The following is a 24,737-nucleotide window of genomic DNA, read 5'->3' on the forward strand; positions in this document are numbered from 1 at the left end:
TGCCCCTTTGAATATTCTTAATATAAAGTTAGCAGCTAGGTGATACATAGGATAAAAGGTGAAGTCAGGAAGACCTGAGTTCAAATCTAGCCTCAGACACTTACTAATAATTCTGTGATCCTGGGTAAGTCACTTAATTCTGTCTGCTTCAGTTTCCTCATCTGTAAAATGAGCTGGACAAAGGAAATCACAAACTACTCCAATATCTTTGCCAAGAAAATTCCCAAAAAGGGGTCATGAAGAATTGGACCCAACTGCAAAATGACTAAGCAACAATACAAAGTGAAAATACAATTTGGTTTGAAATTTTTCAAATCTGTTAAAATTAGAAATCACTAAATTTCATAGATGGAAAAGACCTCAGAAAATCATCTAGTCTAATTCCCTAATATTACAGGTGAGGATACGGTTTCTGAGCTAGTTCTCTTCAATGTTATTTTTATATTCTGAGGTAATAAAAACAAGTTAATATCAGTCTGAAGTAAATCAAAATATATCCACTATAAAATAAAACCTAACAATTTCAAATTGTCTGATCATTAATGACAAAACTATTCTTCACTAATCAGTAGTTTGGCAAGTTTGAGGCACCTCTGATGTGTACAGTGACTCTTGTTCACTATCTTGAGGACCTATACTAGGAAGAAACAAAGCACAATAAGCATTTTCCCTGAAACAATCAGGAATAGAATGGTAAGTTTATGTCATGTTCTATCTAATCTCTGTAACAGATCTTACTTGGATATCTCTAATTATGAGCAAGAAATGTACAGGAATGAATAAATTCAGGATGTCTTTTAATTGCATTCCCATAAATAACAACTGTGGCCTGAATTTCATGTCGCTACTTACTGGTAAGAATGAAATGCCAACAAAAGAGCTCCAAGCCCAGGAGATTTCTTAAAATTTCTAGATAACCTCATTTCTTATTTTGGAAATAAGGTAAAAAGCCAAAAAGAAAGTGTAAATTTAAACTATTATTGCCTGGTAAAATCAACCTATAATAACCTATTCCTCAAACAGTAGATAAGAAAGTTATTTAATTTTACTTATAAAATTAATTTGTAATTAATAAAAAACAAAAATGGGAAATTAAGACCAACCACAATTCCAAAAGCCCTCTCAAACACCTTTTCCACTGTTTTCTTGGAAGTCATAATGGTTAAATCTTGAGGATAAAACAGTATTACAATGGAAGCAAGTTGAGGAAGACCTCAATTTATAATTCCATGTGTTGCTGTTAACAAATATTAGCTGATTATAGGGAATTGTTGGAGCTTTAAATTACTCTGCATAACCGAAGAAAGGTAGGGACAATGTTAACTAAAATTAACCCAAAACTTAAGACAGATCTGTTTTTTAGAAATTTGAGGTGATAGGTAGAGAGAAAATTCATAAGCTGAATAAGCTGAACTGGTAATTTTCTACATCTTGCAGGGGACAAACTTAGCCAAGACAAAACAAGAAGTCAATTCACCTTGTCTTGCTACAGTACTTCACCCCAATTCACAGAATTATCTATTCAACCCCCCCCCAATTTTTTCCTTTTATGGGACAATATAGGAAATAATTTTATAATACACAATTCTGAGGTAAAATCCTATCTTTAATAAATAGAAATAACTATACTAATTAAAACCCAACCAACTTTTATCTTAGGATATAATGGATAAAGGGAATGCAATAAGATCTCATTAAATTCTTAAAAATCAACCTATATATTCAAATAAAACTGGAGAAGGTTTTCTGTTCTTATGAAGGGTAAATGTATAGATAGTATAGATATGGATGCATTCAAACTTAAATACTTCTCAGATTCAACTGGATAAAAGCAATATAATAAAGTCTCATTAATTCTTACCTTTATATTATTCAAGTTTACTTCAATAAGACAAGAATCGTTTTTCTTAATTCTCCGTAAGCTCTCCTCAACATTTGTAGGATTTGGTGGTTCATCAAACACTGGTAGGATTTTTTCACCCTTTACCACATCTACAACATAAATGAATCAAGAATATTAACCTCACTGACTGCCTCACTAGTTGACAGTATTCATATATTCATTATTCATCATCTATTAGAAGATTTTGTTCCTCATAATTACTCACATTCTCTAAACTTTAACATGGTTGAACATTTTTAAGCATCTGAATAAAGAGATGTTATCTTAGATTTGATATAGTATGTGTACCCAGTCCAGTGAATAGTTAATGTGGTATTTCTAAAGGACAACAATTTCACAAGTCAAAGAGGAACGGAGGAAGGACATTCTAACATCAGGGATGGTATGGTTCAAGGCAAAGACTTGACAGTGCAGTACAGGTTTGGGGAACAAAAAAAAGTAATAATGAAAAAAGACTGGATGGCAGCAAAATGGGGGAAGAGTGTTTCTGGTTGAAAACAAGATTAATTTGAATCATAGCTTGAGCAGGTTAATAAAGAACCTAATACAATCTTGTGCTGCAATGATGGTGATGTGGGGTCAGTACATGGTGGCTAAGAATTTTAATGTGAGGCCACATATTGAGGGAATCTGACAAACTATAAATATGCCCAAAGGTAGATCAAAAAGAAGGGTAAAGGATCTAAAAATTGTGTCATTTGAGGGGCATTTAACATGCAGAAGGCAGACAAAAGGAGGCCAGATTGCCAGCTTCATGACCATCACACAAATGAGGAAACAGATTCTAGTCTATGTTGCCCCTAAAGGAACAATGACAATGAGGAAAGGGAATTACAAAGAAGAAGACATGAGATCCACACAGGCTTTGATGAAGGACAGAGACCTCCAGTACCTTCTACTCAAAAGTTGAAAGCTCACTGAGAGAAGGATTGACCAAGAGTGGAAGGTTCAACTACATGGTCTCTAAGGTTCCTTCCAATTCTACATCCTTTCATTTTATGAATCCAGAATAACCATGTTAATACATAAGCTGGTATCATTATATATTTATATATAACATAATTAGTAGGTTTCTAGAATGTGTTCAGAGGAACTTGCTAGTTCAGAAGCTATGTACAGGTTTCTAACTTCTCCTGAATCAGAGCTTTACAATACATTTCATTTTTCTATTTGAATTGTTGTAAAGTACTATTTGCTGCTAAAAATGTCAGTATAAAAACCTAAATAATTTTGGATTACCGCCATTTTAGTTTATTTAACTCTCTTATCACAGACAATCTAATTTCCAATTGTGATAGAAATGGTGTTATTTTTGTCCTTTGGAATAAACTTTTAACGAAGAAATGAATTATTTAATGTATATTTATGGATCTCCTACAACATCATTAATAGATTTCATGTTCACTATCAATATGAAACAGTATGAATGATAAAATTAATGTACAATGATGCAATAAAACTCATTGAAAAATCGATACTTACTTGAAAAATCATCCTTGCTCACACTGTTGTTACTTCCTACTATATCACAGAGTTGGGTGTTAGTTATCAAATTATGCATTCCAAGGATTGCTATAAAGAAAAAAGAAAATTTCTTTTTTTCTTATTTGTAGGATACAAATATTTTTCAACCTCTCAAAATACCATTTAAAATAAGTTCCTATTAATTTGAAATATAGTTAAATTCTCACTTCTCAACCTTCTTAATATCACTGGATTCATTCTTTCCCCAAGCAGTTCATGCATCAGTTAACCCATTTATAGTATCTCTGTAACATCCCAAACACTACCACCCTCTTCTAGCAAAAAAAGGTAGCTACAAATTTATCTACTTATTTTTTAGGGTTTTTTTTTTTTTGCAAGGCAAACGGGGTTAAGTGGCTTGCCCAAGGCCACACAGCTAGGTAATTATTAAGCGTCTGAGACCGGATTTGAACCCAGGTACTCCTGACTCCAGGGCTGGTGCTTTATCCACTACACCACCTAGCCACCCCTGAATTCATCTACTTTTCACAGTTTGGTTTAGATTGGTCATTTCATTAGTCTACAGAACCTATGAGAAAATCTTCTCTTTCCAAGAATACCAGCCAGTAGCTGTCCTACAAAGTCTGGTTTTAAAAAGTTACTTGGGGGGTGGCTAGGTGGTGTAGTGGATAGAGCACCGGCCCTGGAGTCAGGAGGACCTCGGTTCAAATACAGCCTCTGACGCTTAATAATTACCTAGCTGTGTGGCCTTGGGCAAGCCACTTAACCCCGTTTGCCTTACAAAAAAAAAACAAAAAACCCAAACCCCCAAAAAAAAGTTACTTGGGGGCACTGAGAAGTTAAGTGATTGTTCAGGGTCCCCAAGCTAGCATCTTAATTCAAGTCTTAACTGATTTTGGGGCCGATATAAATTTGAACCTATCTTCCTATGAGATCTACTTTTTACTATACCCCTCTATCAAGACTGCCTATTGTCTTGATTATGAGATTAAAATATTAACATTTTGAAATTCTCTTTTCTAAACCAGTTCTTAGGACAAAAATGCAGTGAAAAGCAAGAAATGACTACAGGTCACAAAATTTCTTGTACTCAATTTATCCCCATTTTTTGTTCCAGATTGCTTAACTTCACCTTCTTGAATAATAAACATCTATCTTCCTATTAAGTACATAAAAATATCACATTATATGGAGACAGAATGTTTTAAGTTCTGATTATACTGTTTAAAAATGCTACTTTGGAGGGGAAATTTATTTCATTATCATTTACAAAATTTAGGCTCCAAGTTTAATTGTGTAAAACGCTTTTTGGCACATTCCATTCTGATGAATACATCACTTAATGATTTTAATGGGGTATTATCCTTATATCTATTTTATAAAATAATCTGGAAGGTGGCATACTTACGTAGCACCATTTGCTATAGCTATGAAATACATATTTAGAGCAGGTAAAAGTCATGACTTTGTCCATATGACTAATAAGGAATCAACCCTATCTATGGTCCTATGTGTTAGTCTTTATAACAGGGTTAGTTTGCATGTTCGTTTTTCTTGAAGACCACCATTCACCTTTTTCCATCCAGGGAGGGAGAATGAGAATTGGGTCCTACAGAAGTTTCTGTTCTGTTCCTAGCCCAGGAGAGTGGCCCATTTGAAAGCAGCAGTGATGGTTCTGGTTCTTCCCCTGACCATTTTTGGAAAATAAGCAGGATAAGAAGTATGACCAAGCAAAAGCAACCACTCTGTTGTTATCCACCAGTCATCTTGCCCAGCTACCTGAATCATGTGCTTCAACAGGGCAAAACTTAGCACTGATTTAAGAAAAAAAAGGTTCCTTCTATTGCTTAAATATTTGGTTGACACCCAATACTTCGCTTACCTGCCAATTGAGAAAATATTTCTGTGTTTGGTTTGCAATTGGAAACTTGGAACAAGCTAAAAGTAAAAGAAATCTTATCAAAATAAAAATTGCACTATAAAATTTAATGGAAAGCTTTTCTCTGAGATTGACAGTGTCAAAGATAAAACTCAAACATATTTTCCAGAACACCAAAAAGATAATTGGAATAATGGTTAATCTTCTACAGAGGTAAGAAGATGTATCTATATATTCATGTATTAGTGGAAACAGAGCAGTATAAAGAAATACCAAAATAAGAGTCAAAGACCTAAAGTCAGAGACTCTACTACTAACTGAAGTGGGTAACTTCAGTGAGCTAATGACTTGACGTCTCTGGACCTCAGTTTCCTTGAGGGGCTTACTGAGTAGTCTCCTTCTAGTTTCAAAAATCAATCAATTCAAAAGCCTTCATTAAGTACTTACTTAGTATGTACCAGCACCATGTTATACACTTAGGATACAAAGCTAAAATTGAAAAAAGTCATTGTCCTCAAGGAGCTTATTAAATCCTATCAGGTATGGGGGATCAAATGTGCAAAGATATGCACACAGTGGGCATAGAGTAGTGGATAAAGCACTGGCCCTGGAGCCAGGAGTACCTGGGTTCAAATCCGATCTCAGACACTTAATAATTACCTAGCTGTGTGGCCTTGAGCAAGCCACTTAACCCCATTGCCTTGCAAAAACCTTAAAAAAAAAAAAAGATATGCACACAGATGTACCCAAATCTTAAAACTGCACTGAGATTTTTTGGGAAATCCTGTATGTAAAATGTATACCAAATACATAAAGTACAGAAAAAGGATTAGCAGATGTGAGAATCAAAAAAAAAAAAAGGTTCATGTAGGAGGTGTTAGGAGTTGAGTTTTGAATTAAACCAGAAATTTAATAAGGAAAAGATGTGAAGGAAAAACATTCCACACAATGGAGATAGCCAGTGCAAAGGAATGGAGACAGGAAATGAGATATCATTAAAGGGGCAAACTGGTGTAGAAATCTAAGAATCTTCTGTAGAGAGATGTTAATTAAAGCTATGGATGCTGATACAAAAAATATAGAATGAAGAATATAGAAATATATAGAAAAAAGAGAAGGTCCTAGACAGAGCCTTGGGGACCTTCATATTTAGGGGTTGTGACATGGATTATGATCCAGGAAAAGGGACTGAGGAGTATTCAGATAGGAAAAAAAGAGAGAAAGCAATAAATATTAAGAAAATTGGAAGGGGGGGTGGAGCCAAGATGACAACAAGAGAGGAACTCTCCTAGGTGCTCTCTCATAAAAACTATAAACTAAGGACTCTAACTAAACTTTCGAGAGACAGAACCCACAAAGGGACCCAGCAAGGCAGTTCTACTCAAGGTAACCTGGAAAAGAGCAGAAAGGCTCTGCTCCCCAGGGTCGGAGGGGCAGCCAGCCAAAGGGGTGGCAGGAAGAACTCCAGCCTCCTGGAGGCAGCCCCAGCTCACAGCAGTGGGGGAGTCACCTGAGCTACATCCTGGGGAGCACCAGGCACAAAGTAGGGGAGCAGCGGGGGACCTCTGCCAGAGGGAGCACGTGGAGCCCAGCCTTCAGGGCACACAGTCAGCAGCCAGCAGCAGCATGGCCAAGGCAGAGCAGATCCAGGGAAAAGAAGCAGGTGGAGCCGCTAAGCAGAAGCCCCCAGGGCATGAGCCCACTGAGCTGAGGGAAGGGAGTGAAGAGAGAGAGACTGCAGAGCTCTGTCCTCTGCCCCTGGAACAGGACTCTGGAGCTCTAACCACATTCAGATCCTGATCCCAGTCTAGGCCCCCCCATAGAACAGCAGGGCCCCCCCCCCACCTCAGCCCCGTGGCAGAGGGGGGCGCTTATGGTCATTCACAGACCAGGAGGGAGGACAGAGACTCTCATACTGAGACCCTTGTGGGAGTGTCCCAAAAGCTCAGGAAGCACCCCAAAAACAGGCTTAGGCTGGGAAAATGAGCAAGCAGAGAAACAAGAGGAAGACCATTGAGAAATATTTGCACATGAGCCCAAGAAGGATCAAAACTCTCAGTCTGAAGATGAGGAAACACAAGCTCCTGCATCTAAAGACTCCAAGAAAAACAGAAATTGGGCTCAGGCTATGACAGAGCTCAAAAAAAGACTTTGAAAATCAAATGAGGGAGTTAGAAGAAAAACTGGGAAAAGAAAGGAGAGAGATGCAGGAAAAACATGAAAATGAAGTCAGCAGCTTAGTCAAGGAAATCCAAAACAAAATGCTGAAGAAAATAGCATGCTAAAAAACAGCTTAGGTCAAATGGATAAAACAGTTCAAAAAAGTTATTGAGGAGAAGAATGCTTTAAAAAGCAAAATTGGCCAGATGGAAAAAGAGATAAGAAAACTCTCTGAGGAGAACAAATCCTTCAGACAAAGAATAGAATTCAGGGAGATTGATGAATTTGCCAGAAATCAGGAATCAATACTTCAAAACCAAAAAAATGAAAAATTAGAAGAAAATGTGAAATATCTCATTGAAAAAACAAATGATATGGAAAACAGACTTAGGAAAGATAATTTGAAAATTATTGGAATACCTGAAAGTCATGATCAGGAAAAGAGCCTTGACATCATTTTCAAAGAATTACTACAGGAAAATTGCCCTGATATTCTAGAAGCAGAGGGCACCGATCCCCTTGAGAAAGAGATCCCAAAAAACCAACCCCTAGGAATATTATAGCCAAGTTCCAGAACTTCCAAGTCAAAGAGAAAATATTACAAGCAGCCAGAAGGACACAGTTCAAATATCGTGGAGCTGCAGTCAGGATCACACAGGACTTAGCAGCAACTACATTGGAGGCTTGTAGGGCTTGGAATACAATATACCAGAAGGCAAAAGAGCTTAGAATGCAGCCAAGAATGAACTACCCAGCAAGGCTGAATGTCCTCTTTGAGGGAGAAAGATGGACTTTCAATGAACCAGCGGAATTTCCAATGTTCCTGTTGGAATGGCCAGAGCTGAACAGAAGGTTTGATCTTCAGATAACAGGACTCAGGTGAAGCATGGAGATTGGAGGAGAGGGGGGAAATATGAGGGACTTAATGAGGATGAACTGCATGTATTCCTGCATAGAAAAATGACACTGATAATACTCATATGAACCTTCTCAGTTAACAGAGCAGGTAGAGGGAGCTTTTATACTTGAAGCACAGGAGAAAGCTGAATTTGAAGATAAAAATATGGTGTAAAAATGGAGTGAACAGAAAGAAAAAGGGGAAGGGGAATGGGCCAAGATATTTCATGTAGTAAGATTTTTCTTTATTACAATGAGCTATTGCAATGATATGGTAGGGGGAAGGCAAGGGGGAATGAGGGAACCTTTGCTCTCATCAGAGGTGCCTAGGAGAGAAAACAGCATATATACTCAATGGGGTATAGGCATCTGGAGTAAGGAGAAGGGAGGGAGGAGAGAGGGAAGGGGGATGTTGTGAGTGATGGAGGAGAGGATGGACCATGGGGGGAGAGTGGTCAGATATAACACATTTTCTTCTTTACTTCTTGCAAGGGGCTGGGATTGGTAGGCCTGTCCAGGACCATAGGGCCAGGTGGATGCTGGGCCTAAGGGGTGGTAGGGGCGCTTGGGGCCTTGGGGCCCTAGGGCCAGGGAATCTTCCTGCTGCGCCACTCAGCTACCCTACAGCAGAGACAGAGTGAAAGGAGAGAGAAAATATAGTACATGGTAGTGGAGAAATACGAAAGGAGGGAGTTGCGAGAAATACAAAAGGAGGGAGTTGTGATCAGCAATGGCAAAGTTGGAAAAATACGGAAGTAACTTTTGTGATGGACTTATCATAAAGAATGTGATCCACCCACGACAGAGTTGTTGGTGTTGGAACAAAGACTGAAGCACATTTTTATTATTATCATTATTATTATTTGGGGGGGGTGCAGAACAAATGGGGCTGGGTGGCCTGCCTGGGGCCACATAGCAGGGTGATCATTGGGTGTGGGAGGCTGGATTTGAACCTGGGTGCTCCTGGCTCAAGGGCCAATGCTCTGTCCACCACCCAGACACCCCTACTATTATTACTATTTTATTATATTTTGGGTCTTTTTTATTATTTTTAGTTTTTGCAGGGCAGTGGGGTTGGGGTGGCTTGCATGTCACACAGCTGGGTGATTGTTGGGCGTACGGGGCTGGATATGGGCTCGGGTGCTCCTGGCTCCAAGGCTGGTGTTCCGTCCATTGCGCCATATGGCCATACCTACAATTCTTACTATTATTTTTTCTTTTTTTAATTTCAATTTTTTTTCTCTCCCCTTTACTTTATCGCTCAAGCAAGTCTATATTTTTTGGGGGGGTATTTAGTTTACTCTTAAACAAGAATATTTTATTAATGTATAAAAAATTATTTGTACAAAATGAGAATAAATATTAAATACCAAAAAAACAAAACAAAATCCACAGAGACAAGCGTGAATAGAGGATTTTTCAGTATCAAATATTAGGAAGTAAAGGATACAGAAAAGTCATTTGTTTTGGAAATTAAAAGATCACTAAATTTTGGAGACAGCTATTTCATTTAAAGGATAAAGTAAGAAGCCATACTTATGAGGGCTAAGAAGTGAGTGAGGGATGAGGAAGAGTAGGGAATAAGTATAGACAGTAATTTCTAAGGTTTTTGCTGTAAAAGGGAACAAAAACATAGGATAGTAGTAGCTTGAGAGGATGATAGGATATATTGAAGATTCTTTTTTCCCCACAATATAAATTTTTTATTTTGCAAAATAAAAAAGTCATCATGTGCACAGCAAAACATAAGAGGATTCATAATATGAAGCAATAAACTTTCAATTTCATGAAACTCCATATAATAATGTTATATACTGTGTTTAAAACTGTGAATCTTTTCTTTGTTTCTTTGTAGGTTTTCTTCTCTTCTCTGCTGTGTATACTGTTTACTTTTCCCCCCTTTCCACCTTCCTCCAAAATGACTATAATTAAGCACAGATATAGACATATGTGTATATATATACATAAATATGTATACACACACACACAAAGACACATATACATACACACAGACACATACACCCATGTTTATATATAGAGAGACAGTTTTTATAAATACATATTCACACCCACACACAGATATATAAATTCATATATGTATGTATACATATATATTTCATTTGTGTGAATAACTCATTTTTATAACATTTCCTGAAAGCATTGCTTCTCAGTGCTGTTACTTCTGCTATTTACTCCCACCCTCCAATTCCCTAATTAACTGTCATTCAAAGAATCCTACCCTTACACACACTTCTATACTCCCTTTTCCTTTGATCTACATCCCCATTAATTTTCACACCTTTCTATATACCATTCTTATCCTATTCCCTTACCCTCTAAGTCATTACCCTCTCTATCCCATCCTCTTCTTTCTGAATTTTGTGAGCTTTTATAACCTTTTATGTTATTTGTATTGTTTCCTTTTAACCCATTTCTGATGAGAGCAGGTTTCCAGAACTACCAGCTCTCCTTCCACATCTCTGTATCAATTCTTCTTCTCCTCATTTACATAAGATGGTGACTTTTTTATTTTTTTTGCATAACTTCTATTTTTATTGTTTTATTTTTTTAATTTATTTTTATTCTCATTTTGTACAAATGTTATTTTTACATTAATAAAATATTCTTGTTTACAAGTAAACAAAATACCCCTCCCCCCCATGAATAGAGATAGACTTGCTTGGGCAAAAAAAGGAAAGGGGAGAGAAAAAGAATTAAAATTAAAAAAAATTATAGTAATAATTGTAGGTATGGCCAGGTGGCGCAATGGACAAAGCACCAGCCCTGGAGCCACGAGCACCCGAGTCCATATCCAGCCTCGTAAACCCAATAATCACCCAGCCATGTGACATGCAAGCCACCCAATCCCCACTGCCCTGAAAAAACCAAAAAAGAAGAAAAAAAAAAGACCCCAAAATAAAATAAAATAGTAACAATAGTAGGGGTGGCTGGGTGGCAGACAGAGCATTGGCCCTTGAGCCAGGAGCACCTGGGTTCGAATCCGGCCCCAGACACCCAAAGATCACCCTGCTATGTGGCCCCAGGCAGGCCACCCAGCCCCACTTGCCCTGCACCCTCCCCCAAATAATAATAACAAAAGATGTGCTTCAGTCTTTGTTCCAACACCATCAACTCTGTTGTGGGTGAATCACATTCTTTATGATAAGTCCATCACAAAAGTTACTTCCATATTTTTCCAAGGTTGCCCCTGCTGATCACAACTCCCTCCTTTCTTATTTCTCCACTACCATGTACTATATTTCCTCTCTCCTTTCACTCTGACTGCTGTAGGGTCGCTGAATGGCACAGAAGACAGATCCCTGGTCCTGGGGCCAAGAAGCCCTGAGCCCCCATACCACCTCTTAGGCCCAGAATCCACCTGGCTCTATGGTCCTGGGCAGACCTTCCAATCCCAGCCCCTTGCAAGAAGTAAAAAAAGAAAATGTATTATATCTGGCCACTCTCCCCCCATGGTCCATCCTCTCCTCCTTTATTCACATCCCCACCCCTTCCCCCTGCCCCCCCCCCTCCTTACTCCAGATGCCTATACCCCATTGAGTATATATGCTGATTCCTCTCCTAGTCACCTCTGATGAGAGCAAAGATTCCCTCATTCCCCCTTGCCTCCCCCCTTCCATATCATTGCAATAGCTCATTGTAATAAAAAGAAATATTATGTGAAATATCTTGGACTATTCCCCCCTCTCCTTTTTCTTTCTCCCATTCCATTTCCCTTTTTTTTCTATTGACTCCATTTTTACACCCTATTTTATCTTCGAATTCAGTTTTCTCCTGTGCTTCAACTATAAAAGCTCTCTCTGCCTGCTCTATTAACTGAGATGGTTCATATGAATATTATCAGTATCATTTTTCTATACATGCAGTTCATCCTCATTAAGTCCCTCATATTTCCCCCCTCTCCTCCAATCTCCATGCTTCACCTGAGTCCTGTATCTGAAGATCAAACCTTCTGTTCAGCTCTGGCCATTCCAAAAGGAACCTTGAAATTCCCCTGGTTCATTGAAAGTCCATCTTTTTCCCTCAAAGAGGACATTCAGCCTTGCTGGGTAGTTCATTCTTGGCTGCATTCTAAGCTCTTTTGCCTTCTGGTATATTGTATTCCAAGCCCTACGAGCCTCCAATGTAGTTGCTGCTAAGTCCTGTGTGATCCTGACTGCAGCTCCACGATATTTGAACTGTGTCCTTCTGGCTGCTTGTAATATTTTCTCTTTGACTTGGGAGTTCTGGAACTTGGCTATAATATTCCTGGGGGTTGGTTTTTTGGGATCTCTTTCTCAAGGGGATAGGTGGATTCTCTCCATTTTTGCCCTCTGCTTCTAGGATATCAGGGCAATTTTCCTGTAGTAATTCTTTGAAAATGATGTCAAGGCTCTTTTCCTGATCATGACTTTCAGGTATTCCAATAATTTTCAGATTATCTTTCCTAAGTCTGTTTTCCATATCAGTTGTTTTTTCAATGAGATATTTCACATTTTCTTCTAATTTTTCATTTTTTTGGTTTTGAAGTATTGATTCCTGATTTCTGGCAAATTCATCAATCTCCCTGAATTCTATTCTTTGTCTGAAGGATTTGTTCTCCTCAGAGAGTTTTCTTATCTCTTTTTCCATCTGGCCAATTTTGCTTTTTAAAGCATTCTTTTCCTCAATAACTTTTTGAACTGTTTTATCCATTTGACCTAAGCTGTTTTTTAGCATGCTACTTTCTTCAGCATTTTTTTGGATTTCCTTGACTAAGCTGCTGACTTCATTTTCATGCTTTTCCTGCATCTCTCTCCTTTCTTTTCCCAGTTTTTCTTCCAACTCCCTCATTTGATTTTCAAAGTCTTTTTTGAGCTCTATCATAGCCTGAGTACAATTTCTGTTTTTCTTGGAGTCTTTAGATGCAGGAGCTTGTGCTTCCTCATCTTCAGACTGAGTATTTTGATCCTTCTTGGGCTCATTTGCAAAATATTTCTCAATGGTCTTCGTCTTGTTTCTTTGCTTGTTCATTTTCCCAGCCTAAGCCTGTTTTTTAGGGTGCTTCCTGAGCTTTTGGGACACTCCCACAGGGGTCTCAGTGTGTGAGGTTCTGTCCTCCCTCCTGGTCTGTGAATGACCATAAGCACCTCCCTCTGCCACGGGGCTGAGGTGGGGGGGGGGGGCCCTGTTGTTCTATTGGGGGGGGGGGGCCTAGACTGGGATCAGGATCTGAATGTGGTCGGAGCCCCAGAGTCCTGTTCCAGGGGCAGAGGACAGAGCTCAGCAGTTTCTCTTCAATCCCCTCCCTCAGCTCAATGGGTTCATGCCCTGGGGGCTCCTGCTTACCAGCTCTGCCTGCTTCTGTTTCCTGGATCTGGACTGCCTGGGCCATGCTGCTCACTGTGTGCCCTGAGGGCTGGACTCCCCGTGCTCGCTCTGGCAGAGGTCCCCCGCTGTTCCCCCACTTTGTGCGGGTGCTCCCTGGGGTGCAGCTCAGGAGACTCCCCCGCTGCTGTGAGCCGCCACTCCCAGTGACCTGGGGCTGCCTCCGGGAGGCTGAGGTTCTTTGGCTCTGGCAGGCCACCCCTCTGGTGTGCTGCCCCTTTGACCCCCAGGAGCAGAGCCTTTCTGCTCTTTTCCAGGTTACCTTGAGTAGGAGAACTGCCTCACTGGGTCCCTTTGTGGGTTCCGTCTCTCGAAAGTTTAGTTAGAGTTCTTAGTTTATGAGTTTTTATCAGAGAGCTCCTAAGACTCGATCCCTTCTTGTTGCCATCTTGGCCCCACCCCCAAGATGGTAACTTTTTTAAAAACCTTTTCCTAGACCTAAGAATCTCAATCATATTCAGTTCTACCACCATCTTTCGTTCTATCTAGCCATTTACTAATAACAATCTTGGACATACAGTTTACATTTCCATGTATAGAGAGTAAATAATTGGTCCTTTTTTGAGTCCCTTGGAATTAGTCTTTGATGTTTATCTTATATTTTTCTTTATTTTTATATTTCAAATTTTCTATTAAGTTCATGGCTTTTTGCAATAAAATCCTGCAAGTCTGGTAATTCGTTCAATATTCATTTTTTTCCCCATTCAGGATTATGTTTAACTTTTCTGGGTATGATATTTTGAGCCACAATCCCAATTCTTTTGCCCACTTCTTAGTCTTCTGAAGTCTGGCTTCTTACTTTATGTTGTGTTCCAAAAAGAGGCTGTGGCTAGGTCTTAGGTAACTCTAATTATGGTTCTACCATATCTGATTTTTTTTTCTTGTTCTTAGTACTGTCTGGGGGGTTTTGGAATTCAGCTATGATATTCCTATCAGTTTTTTTCCTAGTATCCCTTTCAGGTGGAGACAGATGAGTTTTTTCAATTTCTAGATTTCCCCTCTTGTTCTAGCACCTCAGGACAATATTCTTTCAATTTTTTTTTTTGTATTATTCTATCAAGCTCCTTTTTTGATCATAGCTTTCAGGTTATTCAATTACTCTTATGTTTTCTCTTCTTGTCCAGTGCTCCAAATTTATTGTTTTTCTTGGGGGGTGTTTTACCTTCTCTTCTACTTTTTTCATTCTTTATGTTTTGTTTTAGGATTTCTTGGTCTCTTAAAATTTAACTGATTTCCTCTTACCCAAATCTAATTTCAAAGAATCATTTTCTTCCTTAAGATTCTGGATTTCCTTTTCTAGTTGGTTTACTTTCTCTTAATATTTTTTTGTTTTTCTTAGATTGTTATTTTCTTTTTTAGTTTTTGCTCAATCTCTCTTATTTGATTTTTACAGTCTATTTTGAGTTCCTCTATGAACACTTTTTGAGTAGTTGTTACTCTTTGGGGAAGAAAAGGCTTTCTTTTTTTTTTTTTTTGCTTCAGCATCTTCCTTTGAAGACAAACCCTTGTCTTTTTTATTTCCAAAAAAAAAAAACTATGATTAGGTTTTTATCTCCTTTGAGTACTCACTTAAAAAAAAATTTCAGCAGCTTTTTTTCTTATATCCATCTCTAGGTCAATTTGTTGAAAATTCATTTTTTCTCCAATTCAGGATTATGTTTAACTTTTCTGGATATGATATTTTCAAGTGTTTACACTTCACTCAACTGGCAAAACCTTGGTCCCAGGATCTTTGTGTGGACCTTCTCCAGTTGTCCCAGAAGGAACACTGTTCTGCCACACATTTTGTTTGTTTTTGTTGCTCTACTTTCACTATGAGTGCTTTTTGACTTGTTAGAGAAGGAAATCTAAAAAGCTTGGAATTTTTTGATCTACTCCACCAACTTCTCCAAATCTCCTCCTATTGAATGTTTTTTAAAAGATAAAGGAGACTTGGATACAATTGTAGGAAACAGGAAAGGAAAATGGAGATAGGGAGAAACTGAAGCCTAGAGGCAGATTATAATTTTGGGAACAACTGGCTAGAGAATACAGGGTACATATGGATAGAAGTTGGCCTTCCCAAGGAGGGAGGCCATTTCCTAAGCAGAGTCTACAATAAGAAGGAAATACAGAGAATAATATCAAAGGATTTTGACATGGAGAGAAGGAAAAAAGAGGAAGCAATTTTATAACTTTTGATTATGGAAGTACTATTCTTGCTTTGGATTGTGAGATTAAAGTTACAAACTTTCCTATCTATAGCTAAGCTAGAGAACTACATCTCAGGAACCTATTAATAGGTTGTGATTCCAACGACAGTCTCCAAGTATGAGGCAAGAACTAAGGTGGAGATGAAGATTGTGAGTCAGCAGTGAACTCCTTGAGAAAGGAAGGACACCCATAAATCTGGCTTGACAGGCAAAAAAATAATTGTCCCTAGGATCTGAATTGGATAAAATTTGAGCAGTATAAAAACCAAAGGAGAACATGCTAAGTGACTGTGGCAGAGGCAGAGTCTGAGAGCAACAGTGAAGAGAAAGGGGATTCTGACTCCTCTCTAAAAGGACCAACTTAGTATGGGATATGACAGAAAATGCAACATAGATAATGTAAGGAAAGTCAAGGATACAACATCACCTGGGAAATTCCAAGTCTCTGTCAATACATAACATGGAGGAAGGTTTAAGGAAGGGAATTTTATTCATGAGGAGGCACAAGGGAAGGTATTGGCAGTACTGAACCTGGATACTGCAGGGGTAGGGGCACCTGATGATTATGGCAAGAAGTGGCAGATCCCTCCTGTTGCATAATGTTCTATGAATCTACACACACACACACACACACACACACACACACACACACACACACACAGACAGCGCCTAACCCTTACCATATTTTTTTTTTTTTTAGGTTTTTGCAAGGCAAACAGGGTTAAGTGGTTTGCCCAGGGCCACACAGCTAGGTAATTATTAAGTGTCTGAGGCCGGATTTGAACTCAGGTACTCCTGACTCCAGGGCCGGTGCTCTATCCACTGTGCCACCTAGCTGCCCCCATATTTTGTTTTAAAAGAGATACTTACCTGCAAGGTCACATAATTCTGTATCAGAAGCACTTGTCAAAGCCTCTTCTAATTCTGGATCAAGGGATACTTTTTCTTCTGTATAAGACTGTATGGGTTTCTGTTTAGGGATAAATATTTTCCCTGTAAAATAAAATAATTTTATTAATATTAATATACTATTGACTTGCCATCATAGTGTTTATTATACTTACCTATATACATTTCTTCCTGAAGAAAAAAAACATCAAAACAATTTTAAAAACATTTATAAAGGGATAAGCATCCCTAATAATTCAATTTGATCCTTAGATATGCAAAAATGAACCTTTTTTGAAATATTATAGGAGTTATACTGTGAGTGAAAGAAGTAGGAATAATTACTTGAAAAATTTTCTAATCACTAGATAGCAAATTACACCTTCTAGGAGTATGCTATCTAACCTTAAAAGGTTCAGCATTAAAATGTAATTAAAAAAAAGTTTAAACTATCATTCCTAAATAATAAATATGGCTGGTATATCTTTAGAATTGACTGAAGTTGGAGAAGTTCAGGGACACAAAATCTCAATTTCAACATATTCTAAATATCCAGAAGTTTCTGATAAAATTTTTATTATTGTTCCTTAAGTTTCACATACTTGGTTTCAGAGTTGATGTTGGTGGTACCTCTCTTTCAATAAGTTCATCTTTTAAAAAGTTGATTATCAATAATAAGCATAGAGGGATGGGCTAGGTAGCGCAGTGGATAGAGCACCGGCCCTGGAGTCAGGAGTACCTGAGTTCAAATCTGGCCTCAGACACTTAAAAATTACCTAGCTGTGAGGCCTTGGGCAAGGCACTTAACCCCACTGCCTTGCACAAAAAAAAAAAAAAAAAAACCAATAAGCATAGGCCTGAACTTTTATAGGAAAATAAATCGACATACTCTAACCATTTCAAATTTATAACAAGTAATTTGACAAGAATTAATAATAATAAATGAGTAAAGACTCATTTATTATGATTCAATTAAACCATAAGGGGATCCAAAAACAAGAGGCTTATATAGGTCAGGAAAGATCATCACAAGATATTTTCTAGCTTCTCTTTAATTGAATTCATTTCAGAAATCCCAGTTTCAAGAAATGACAAGTAAAACTAATCTTTTTTTCTTCTTCAATCAAGGGTCTAGCAGCCAACATAGCACAAGAGGGAACTTTTATAATATATTATAATATTATATATAATATTATAATATATGAAACATATATAATATTATAATATAATATATTATAAATACAGAGTTAATGGGTGAGAAAGAAATGTACTGGGAGAAAAGGAAAGGTGAGGTAGAATGGGTTAAGTTATTTCACATAAAAGAGGCAAGAAAATGGAATGGAATGGAAAGTGAGAAGGTGAGGGAAAGTGAGTGAGCCTTAACTCTCATTGGAAGAGAAAGAGGAGAAATAATATATGCACTCAAATGGGTATAGAAATCTATTTTACCCCAGAGGAAAATAGGAGGGTAGTCAGATACAATACACTTTTGAGGGACAAAGGAGAGAGAGAATAGAATAAATGGGGATGGGGGTAATTAGTATGGAGGGAAATACAGTTAGCAAAAGCAACTGTGGGAAAAAACATTGAAGCAATTTTCTGATAGACTTAAGATAAAGAATGCAAATCCATTCCAAAGACAAAACTGATGGTAACTGATTATAGACTGAAACAAACTTTTTTTTCCTCTCACTTTATTTTTCTTGAGGTTTCTCTTTATTTGTAGGGTGTGAGGGAATTATGTTTACTTTTACAAGATGACTATTGTAGGGGCGGCTAGGTGGTACAGTGGATACAGCACTGGCCTTGGAGTCAGGAGTACCTGAGTTCAAATCCGGCCTCAGACACTTAAGATACCTAGCTGGGTGTGACGACACTTCTGGCCAAGATGGAGGAGAGAAGACAGGCACAGTTCCAAAGTCTCATGATCTTTCCCCATCTATGATATGAAACAAACCTCTTAACAGAAATCTGACTCACAAAACCCAGAAAGAAAAGACAGGAGACACTAGCAGGAAAAATACCTGTGGTAATAGAGGGGAAGAAGGGAGGAGATAAGAAATACCTGAATCTTCTTCTCATCAGACTTGGCTTAAAGTTAATTCACACACATACTCAGTTAACTTAAAAAAAATCTTAATTTTCAAGTACTAAAAGGGGAAAAGGGGAGGAGGGTATGGAGAAAGGGAAGGGAGGGGGGAAAAAAGAGGAACTAGCAAAAGGAAGGGAAGAGAAAAGGGAAAAAGGGGAAGGGGAAAGAAAGGTCAGGGGGTGGATATAGGAGGGCAAATACACTGAAGGGGGTGGTATTCAGAAACAAAATACTGGGGAATATAGATAAGGGGGAAAAGGGGGAAAATACAGAGGGAAGATAGCATGGAGGGCAATAAAGAATTAGTAATCATAACTTTGAATGTGAATGGCATGAACTCTCCCTTAAAACATAAGCAAATAGCAGAGTGGATTAAAAACCAAAATCCTACAATATGCTACTTACAAGAAATGCATTTGAAACAGAGAGATACATGTAGAGTAAAGGTAAAAGGTTGGAGCAAAATATATTTTGCTTCAGCAGAAGTGAAAAAAAGCAGGGGTAGCAATCCTTATCTCAGATAAGGCAGCTTCAAAAATAGATAATGTTAAAAGAGATAAGGAAGGAAAACTTTATCCTCCTAAAAGGTACTATGGACAATAAAGTTATTTCAATACTGAATATATATGCATCCAAATTCTTAGAGGAGAAGCTGGAAAAACTACAGGAAGACAAAGACAGCAAAACTCTACTAGTGGGAGACCTCAACCTCCCACACTCAGATCTAGATAAATCGAATCATAAAATAAACAAGAAAGAAGTTAACGAGGTAAACAGATTGTTAGAAAAGCTAGATATGGTAGACTTATGGAGGAGACTGAATGGGGATAGAAATAGAAAGGAATATACCTTTTTCTCTGCAGTACATGGCACTTATACAAAAATTGACCATGTACTAGGACATAAAAACCTAATGATCAACTGCAGAAAGGCAGAAATAGTGAATACATCTTTCTTGGATCACAATACAATAAAAGTCATATGCAATATTGGGCCGAATCAACTGGAAACTGAATAACCACATTTTAAAGAATGAGTGGACCAAAAAACAAATTATAGAAAGAATTAATCATTTTATCCTAGATAATGACAATAATGAAACAATATACCAAAACCCATAGGATTCACTCAAAGCGGCTGTCAGGGGATATATTATATCTTTAAATGCTTACATGAATAAATTAGAGAAAGAGGAAATCAATGAAATAAATATGCAACTAAAAAAATTAGAGAAAGAGCAGATTAAAAATCCCCAACTAAACACCAAATTAGAAATTCTAAAAATTAAAGGAAAAATTAATAAAATTGAAAGCAAAAAAACTATTGAATTAATAAATAAAACCAAAAGTTGGTTTTATGAAAAAACCAATAAAATTGATAAAGAAAGAAGAAAACCAAATTGCTATTATCATAAATGAAAAAGGTGAACTCACCACCAATGAGGAGGATATTAAAGTAATAATTTGAAATCATTTTGCCCAACTCTATGCCAATAAATTTGATAATCTAAGTGAAATGAATATTTACAAAAATATAAGTTGCCCAGGTTAAATGAAGAGGAGATTAAATACCTAAACACCCCTATCTCAGTAAAAGAAATTCAACAAGCCATCACTGAACTCCCCAAGAAAAAATCTCCAGGGCCTGATAGATTCACAAGTGAATTCTATCAAACACTTAGGGAACAACTGGTTCCAATTCTATATAAACTCTTTGGAAAAATAGGAAAGATAGAACTCTGCCTAACTCTTTCTATGAAACCAATATGGTGCTGATACCTAAACCAGAAAGAGTTAAAACAGAAAGAAAATTATAAACCTATCTCCCTGATGAATATAGATGCAAAAATCTTAAATAAAATCTTAGCAAAACAATTACAACAAGTTATCACTGGGATAATACATTATGATCAAGCAGGATTTATCCCAGGAATTCAGGGTTGGTTCAATATTAGGAAAACTGTTAGTATACTCAATTATATCAACAACAAACCTATGAGAAATTATATGATCATATATATATATATATATATATATATATATATATATATATGTATATATATATATCAATAGATGCTGAAAAAGCTTTTGACACAATACAGCACCCATTCCTATCAAAAAGACTAGGGAGTGTAGGAATAAATGGACTGGTTCCTTAGAATAATTAGAAGTATCTATCTGAAACTATCAACAAGCATTATATTCAATGGGGAAAGGCTAGAGGCATTTCCAATAAGATCAGGGGTGAAACAAGGATGCCTACTATCACTAATACTATTCAATATTGTATTAGAAATGTGAGCTTCAGCAATTAGAGACAAAAAAGAAATTGAAAGAATTAGAATTGGGAAAGAAGAGACAAAACTCGCATTCTTTGCAGATGACATATACAATGGTCTACCTAGAGAATCCCAAGAAATCATCCAAAAAAACTACTGGAAACCATTAGCAATTTTAGCAAAGTTGCAGTGTATAAAATAACCCCTCATAAATCCTCAACTTTTCTATATATGTCTAGCAAGATACAGCAGGAAGAGCTAGAAAGAGAAATCCCATTCAAAGTAACCTCAGACAATATAAAATACCTGGGAGTCTATTTGCCAAGACAGACTCAGAAACTTTTTGAAAACAATTATAAAACAATTCTCATACAAATTAAGTCAGACTTAAATAACTGGGCAAACACCAACTGCTCATGGACAGGTAGAGCTAATATAATAAAAATGACAATTCAAAACTAAACTACCTGTTTAGTGCCTTACCAATCAAAATTCCAAAAAATAACTTTAATGAGTTAGAAAAAGTTGTAAATAAATTCATATGGAGAAATAAAAAGTCAAGAATTTCCAAGAGTTTAATGAAAAAAAAAAGTGCAAAAGAAGGGGGCTTAGCCCTACCTGATCTAAAATTATATTATAAAGCATCAGTCATCAAAACTATTTGGTATTGGCTAAGAAACAGAATGGTGGATCAGTGGAATAGACTAGGTGCAATAGCAGGAAATGATTATAGTAATCTGCTATTTGATAAACCTAAAGAGTCCAGCTATTGGGATAAAAATTCTCTCTTTGATAAAAACTGCTGGGAAAATTGGAAATAGGGAAGAAATTTAGATTAGACCAACACCTCACATCCTTTACCAAAATAAGATCCAAATGGATACAGGATTTAGACATAAAAAACAATACTATAAGCAAATTAGAAGATCAAGGACTAGTTTACCTGTCAGATCTATGGAAAGGGAAGCACTTTGACTAAGGAAGAGATGGAGAACATCACCAAAAACAAACTAGATGATTTCAATTACATTAAATTAAAAAGCTTTTGCACAGATAAAACCATGGTAACCAAGATCAAAAGAAATGTAGTAAATTGGGAAACAACCTTTACAACTAATGATTTTGACAAAGGACTCATTTCTAAAATATGCAGAGAACTGAGTCATATTTTTAAAATAAGAGCCGTTCCCCATTGACAAAAAGTTAAAGGATATGCAAAGGCAATTTACAGATGAGGAGATCAAAGCAATGGATAGCCATATGAAAAATTGCTCTAAATCATTGCTTATTAGAGAAATGCAAATTAAAGCTTCTCTGAGGTACCATCTCACACCTCTCAGACTAGCCAATATGACCAGAAAAGATAATGATCATTGTTGGAAGGGTTGTGGGAAATCTGGGACACTATTATACTGTTGGTGGAGCTGTGAAGTCATCCAACCTCTCTGGAGAGAAATTTGGAACTATGCCCAAAAGGTAACAAAAATGAGCATACCCTTTGATCCAGCAATACCACTACTGGGTCTATACCCTGAAGAGATGATGAAAAAGGGTAAAATATTCATAGCAGCCCTGTTTGTGGTGTCAACAAATTAGAAATCAAGTACATGTCCTTCAATTGGTGAATGGCTTAGCAAACTGTGATATATGTATGTCATGGAACACTATTGTTCTAATAGAAACCAGGAGGGATGGGAATTCAGGGAAGCCTGGAGGGATTTGCATGAACTGATGCTGGGTGAGATGAGCAGAACCAGAAAAACACTATACACCCTAACAGCAACATGGGAGTGATGATCAACCTTGTTGGACTTGCTCATTCCATCAGTGCAACAATCAGGGTCAATTTGGGGCTGTCTGCAATGGAGAATACCATCTATATCCAGAGAAAGAACTGTGGAGCTTGAACAAAGTTCAAGGACTATTCCCTTTAATTTAGAAAAAAAAATAGATATTTTGTTGTCTGATCTTGTTATCTCTTATACTTTTTGTTTCTTCCTTCTTAAGGATATGATTTCTCTCATCACACTCAATTTGGATCAATGTACAACATGGAAACAATGTAGAGACTGACAAATTGCTTTCCGTGGGGGGGAGGGAAGTAAGATTGGGTGAAAAATTGTAAAACTCAAGTAAAATCTTTAATAAAGAAAAAAAAAAACAAATTACCTAGCTGTGTGGTCTTGGGCAAGCCACTTAACCCATTGTCTTGCAAAAACTTAAGTTTTTTGTGTGGTTTGTAGTAGGAGACCAAATTTTCATCTGTAAGCTGATTTATTGTAGTCATAATTTGATATTGATAACAATTATGTCCAATATACACTCTCTAGGACTCTGAATATTCTTTTTGGAGTTTCATTCCTAGATTTGTTATGCTTTTGGATCACCCTTAAATGAGAGCTTTCAGAGAAAGAACAGCAGTCAGCTCAGAAGCAATATCAGTGATATTTCTCCCTGGGAATAAAGTAGCAAAGTTACCTTGGGAAATGTTGAATATTCCATAGAAGAAATCTGTCCACCTGGTTCAATATGCTAAGCTACTTGTAGTGGTATAGGCTTAGAGGATCAATTTTAATGCTGTTATAACTATGTCCCTGCTTTAACTCTCCTAGCAAAATTTCTATTATCAGGATAGAAAAAGTAGAAGTTTGCCATTGTAATGGTGGATCTATTAGTTATTAGGTTAATAAGAAAGCATCTAAATTGCTGTAACAAGCTGTACATGAGAAATATCTTGCTGTTTTGGGGCAGCTAGGTGGCACAGTGGATAGAGCCTTGGCCCTGGAGTCAGGAGGACCTGAATTCAAATCCAGTCTCAGACACTTAATAATTACCTAGCTGTGTGACCTTGGGCAAGTCACTTAACCCCATTGCCTAGCCAAAAAAAAAGAAAACTAAAACATCTTGCTGTTTTGATCTGAATTTATTGCTACTCAATGTCCTAAGGAAAGAGTTTAATTAATGCTTAAATTTATCAAATGCATAAAATTCAATTCCTGAAGAATCTCTTTATAAGGTTAAAGTTAAGAACCTCTTTTGCTGTTGTTTTTGTTCTCAGAAATAAGATTTCAGTATAGAAATGTTAAGTTAGTGAAGAGTATTAATTCACGAGCTATCTTGTGTCACCCAATTTGGAAAGATGATGTTTGATCATTTAATTGGGAATTAGAACATTTGGACATATACAGGATAAGTTTAAGCATCACCTAATTTCAGAGAACAAAATTCTGTTTGTCTACTCAAGCACAGTTAATATGCAATGTTCCATAAAATAAATATGTCATTTGGAATTGTTGTATATAAACATATACAAGGCTCTGCTGTTTGTTATTAAGCATCTTAAAGCAAAATCACCTGTGCAAAATTGACAAGTTATGATTTTCCTGTGGATCTTTCTGCTACCAATGTGAGATTATAATCACAATATAGAAAATTTGAACCATGTAAGCTGAACTCATCTGAAGCTCTGATTATTGGAAACTGTTATTAAAGACTTTATAGGTATTCTCTTTTTTTTCTTTCTCTATTTGGATATGATTCTTCTTTCATAACACGATTAATATGGATCTGTGTTTAGAATGGTTATACAAGTATAGCTT

General features: G+C 37.0%; 1 protein-coding gene across 2 annotated transcripts in view; it reads right to left on the reverse strand.

The window, feature by feature from the left end:
- The window catches only part of TMOD3 (tropomodulin 3), a 95,243-nt gene that overhangs the window by 12,831 nt on the left and 57,675 nt on the right, over positions 1–24,737 (reverse strand). For both annotated transcript variants that reach the window (XM_074234672.1, XM_074234673.1), the window contains exons 4-6: positions 16,751–16,873; positions 3,386–3,475; positions 1,862–1,992 (exon numbers count right to left, since the gene is read on the reverse strand). In XM_074234672.1, coding sequence (XP_074090773.1) covers positions 1,862–1,992; positions 3,386–3,475; positions 16,751–16,873 — 344 coding nt within the window. The remainder of the gene's footprint in view (positions 1–1,861; positions 1,993–3,385; positions 3,476–16,750; positions 16,874–24,737) is intronic.

Source organism: Macrotis lagotis, chromosome 4 (genome assembly GCF_037893015.1).
Source record: "Macrotis lagotis isolate mMagLag1 chromosome 4, bilby.v1.9.chrom.fasta, whole genome shotgun sequence".
Classification (NCBI taxonomy): domain Eukaryota; kingdom Metazoa; phylum Chordata; class Mammalia; order Peramelemorphia; family Peramelidae; genus Macrotis; species Macrotis lagotis.